This window comes from Sprattus sprattus (genome assembly GCF_963457725.1).
Source record: "Sprattus sprattus genome assembly, chromosome: 8".
In the NCBI taxonomy this organism is placed as follows: Eukaryota; Metazoa; Chordata; class Actinopteri; order Clupeiformes; family Clupeidae; genus Sprattus; species Sprattus sprattus.
The window spans coordinates 6,639,783-6,643,570 of record NC_137927.1 but is presented as its reverse complement, the minus strand read 5'-3'; the positions used below and the strand labels follow the sequence as shown (position 1 = coordinate 6,643,570).

Below are 3,788 nucleotides of genomic sequence, written 5' to 3'. Positions count from 1 at the left end.
GGACTGAGAGGAAACATAGCTTCCCTCCTCTCCCTTGTGTGTGCCATCATTCACTTCTAGATAAAGAGGGCGTCAAGCGTCAGCCTCGGTACAGGATGGCTCAATCTGCATTTCAAACAGGAGCGGATCTTCACCCGGTCTCGCGTTTAATTAGCGCACACCAGCCGCGAGTCCGTCAGAGTTAAAGCCAATAAACACAGAGCCGGCAGTAGCGCTGCTCTCTTCACACGGAGGTCAGTGAAAGACTGATTCACAGGCTCACTGGGAATAATTATTTTCTCCGCTTTTGGTCTTTGTCTATTTTTGAGTGAGCATTCCTTCAAGGCACAGGGAAGAAAATGTGGGCCAGAAATTGTCTGCCAGAGTACAACTCCAATTAATCAAGATATCATCTGTCTATTTACATTATTTGCGATGATATTTTCTGTTCAGGCTTAGAGCCAATTCAATCATTTGCTAAGGGCCGACAAATCAGTTCAACTCAAGAACTCAGAGCAGGGCAGTATAGTCATCTGTCAGGAGTTTGGGATCTGAGAAATAAAAGCGGGGCTGGAAGTCTAATCAGTTCTGACATATCACGCATACTGTATCTTTCCTTACATTTGAACAACCATTTATTAGTATAATTACTAAATCGTTGATGTTTCAATTGGTGAATTTGGCGCTGGTCACATACACTTGGACTCTGTGGTAAAGAAATGAGACGTAGGTGAGGGGGCTCAGTGCAGCACTAAAGGGGTGACCCCGTTTGGTCTCAGCGGGGTGGGGGTGGCGGGAGAGGGGGTGGGGGGGGGCATAGGGCTTACGGTTCCCCTACCCACACCACCGTGTTTCCCTGGGGCACATCCGTGATTTCACAGTTGAGCTTGTCCAGACGGCCGTCCAGGATAAAGAGGGCCTGCTGAGAGGGGCTCATCAGGTACTGTCCAAACAGCCCACTCCCGACCATGACCCGGTTCTTCTTGCTCCAGCGCCACTGCTCTGTGGAAGTGGGTTCTTTCAGGCTTTTGATCATCTTGACAGTGCCGGAGCGCAGCTCCACGAACAGTGCGTCGGTCTGCCGACCAGAGCTGCCGAACAGGTTGTACTGGCCACCTTCGGTGAAGCTGGGCATGAAGGCCAGGTCCGACAGGTGCAAGTTGGTGTGGATGTCGAATGGACGCCCGATCTCCCCACGCGATGATACTGGCTGCACCCGCATGAGCCCGTCCCGGTCGTCCACGGTGACCAGGTGGTGGCCATCGGGAGAGACGTAGGGCGTGCCGCTGACATCGCGGTTGACGCCGATCACGCTGTCCGTCACACTGTCCAGTACCAGCTGAGGGCGTCGGGCACCTGTGGAGTCGTCTTGGCAACTGACAAAGTAGTAGCCGCCCAGGTGTGTGTACGCCAGCGCCTGGGGCACGCAGCCGTAGGCCTGAAGGCTGATGTTCTTCACGTAGGACGTTGTCTCCAGGTCGATCTTATGTAGAGCGGGCTCGTTCTTATGCATGATGATCCCAAACCTGGAGGATGGAGGAGACAATATCACGAGTTAGTCTCACAAGGTCTTCAGCAGAGACCACCAACCATTATGACCACATGTAGTTGTTAAAGACATAGGGCACATACATGACCAGCGCATTAGCCACGTTTGCCTCGAACAAGCCTCATGGTTCAATTTACTCAGTGTAATCAGTGTGCTGGTCAGTTTCACTGAGAATGAATTCAATACCATCTGCCAAAGGTCTCCCTGTAATGAGTTTCTGTTCACACATCAAATCTCAGACATACTGTATGAGCCATTAACAATCCCCAGGGTAATAAATAGCCTTAGGCATGTGTGTGTGTGATAGAGGGCTGACAGACAAGCGGGCAGGATAAGTCAGAGAGATATGTGAGCCCCCTGACATCTACTCAATTCAATTTGAATGCTGTCTGATCACTTCTGACGCACTCTTCAGACCGGACATCATTCATCTTCTTTTATATCTGTGTGCGTGTGTATGTGTGTGTGTGAGTATGTATGTACGTGTGAGAGAGAGTGTGTGTTTCTTTCCACCCAGCCCAAGCAGCTGTGGGCCTGGCCTCCTGAACCCTGTGGATGGGTGTCCTGACTGATGGACTGTCTGTGTGTGTGTGTGTGTGTGTGCGTGTGTGTGTGTGTGTGTGTGTGTGTGTGTGTGTGTGTGTGTGTGTGTGTGTGTGTGTGTGTGTGTGTGTCTGTGTGTGTGTGTGTGTGTGTGTGTGTGTGTGTGTGTGTGTGTGTGTGTGTGTGTCTGTGTGTGTGTGTGTGTGTGCGTGTGCGTGTGCGTGTGCGTGTGCGTGTGCGTGTGCGTGTGCGTGTGCGTGTGCGTGTGCGTGTGCGTGCGCGTGCGTGTGCGTGTGCGTGTGCGTGTGCGTGTGCGTGTGCGTGTGCGTGTGTCTGTGTGTGTGTCTGTGTGTGTGTGTGTGTGTGTGTGTGTGGCGGGGGGCGTCCTGAGTGATGGACTGGAGGTGTCGGCTATCTGAAGAGCCCTCATTGATCTGCTCCTTATGTTGCCCATTATGGTTGCGGGTCATTCTGGCGACCCCATTGATGCTATCCACCCCCATCCCCGCCTGTTATTGTACATACACACACACACACACACACTTCTTGACCCTTCCCTGCCCCCTGTACTTTTGATGCTCCCTCTGATCTGTTGTGTTTTGTGTAAAAGGATAAGCCATCTTTATTATTCCTCGTGCAGTTTGCCACCAGCTTAGAGTGTTGTGAGTGTGTGATCGTTTTGAGTGATCCCTGCAGAGCCATGTTAGGTGTGCCTCCATGCTTTTATGTGACAAAATGATTCACAAAGCTCAGCAGTACCCTAAGCACACATGAACACACACACACACATAACAAACACACATAAACTCACACTCACATATACACACACACAAATACACTCTCTCTCTGTCTCACAAACATACATGAACACATACACTCTCTCTCACACACAACACACATACAAACTCATGCACACACATGAACACACACACACACACACTCTTTCTCACACACACCGACACACATAAGAACACTCTCTCTCTCTCTCTCTCGCTCTCGCTCTCTCACCCGATAACATAACATTACTCTCTATGGTCCTAAGAGGACTTGGCGCGGTTGTTGCCGGCGTATTTTCAGGGTTTCCAGGCGCCTGTTATTTGTAAACATGAGTGCAGCTGGACTCCCAGCCTTCCTGCTGCAGTGGAGGGCTGAAGGGCGAGCTGCTCACATGTACCTCTGAGTCTCACTGCAGGTGCACATGATGCTGCGTCTGTTTAATGGATAGAACTCAGCTAAGCTCAGTTAAACATTGATACATTGATATTCAGCTAGCTAGTTCTCACCAGGATCACCCCAAATAAATCAGCATTTGCCCCTGACCAAATTAAGCGAAATTGACAAATCATTTTTCAGAAAGGCTATGTAGATACTGCCCCGCTAGACTGCACCTTCCTGCAAACACTGGTTTCAGGCGTGACAGAAACTCAATGATTTTAATGAATGGAGCTCCTGAGGATTCTTTTATAGCAGCTTTGCAGATCGTTGAATACTACAGAAAAGGCTCACAAAATGTACTGCCCGAGTTCTAGCGCTGTGAATGTAAACTTTGCAGAGAAATGCTCAGTCGTGTTCTGACATACAGGAGAATCCATAATAATGAGAATGGTGGAGGAAGTCGAGCCAGATGACACAGTGGAGGTAAGACAGGTTTTTCATCATCGTGACCATAATCAGATTTAGTTCCAGTGCCTGTGTGAGTTCTGTTCATGCATTTGCT

The 3,788-nt window shown here is 49.8% G+C and overlaps 1 protein-coding gene across 1 annotated transcript in view; it reads right to left on the bottom strand.

Annotated features, from left to right (window-relative positions):
* Nucleotides 1–802: 802 nt before the first annotated feature.
* Nucleotides 803–3,788, bottom strand: part of fstl5 (follistatin-like 5) — a gene marked incomplete at both ends in the record, with an annotated part of 139,702 nt that continues 136,716 nt past the window's right edge. The window contains one exon of the mRNA XM_080843628.1: nucleotides 803–1,505. Coding sequence (XP_080699754.1) covers nucleotides 803–1,505 — 703 coding nt within the window. The remainder of the gene's footprint in view (nucleotides 1,506–3,788) is intronic.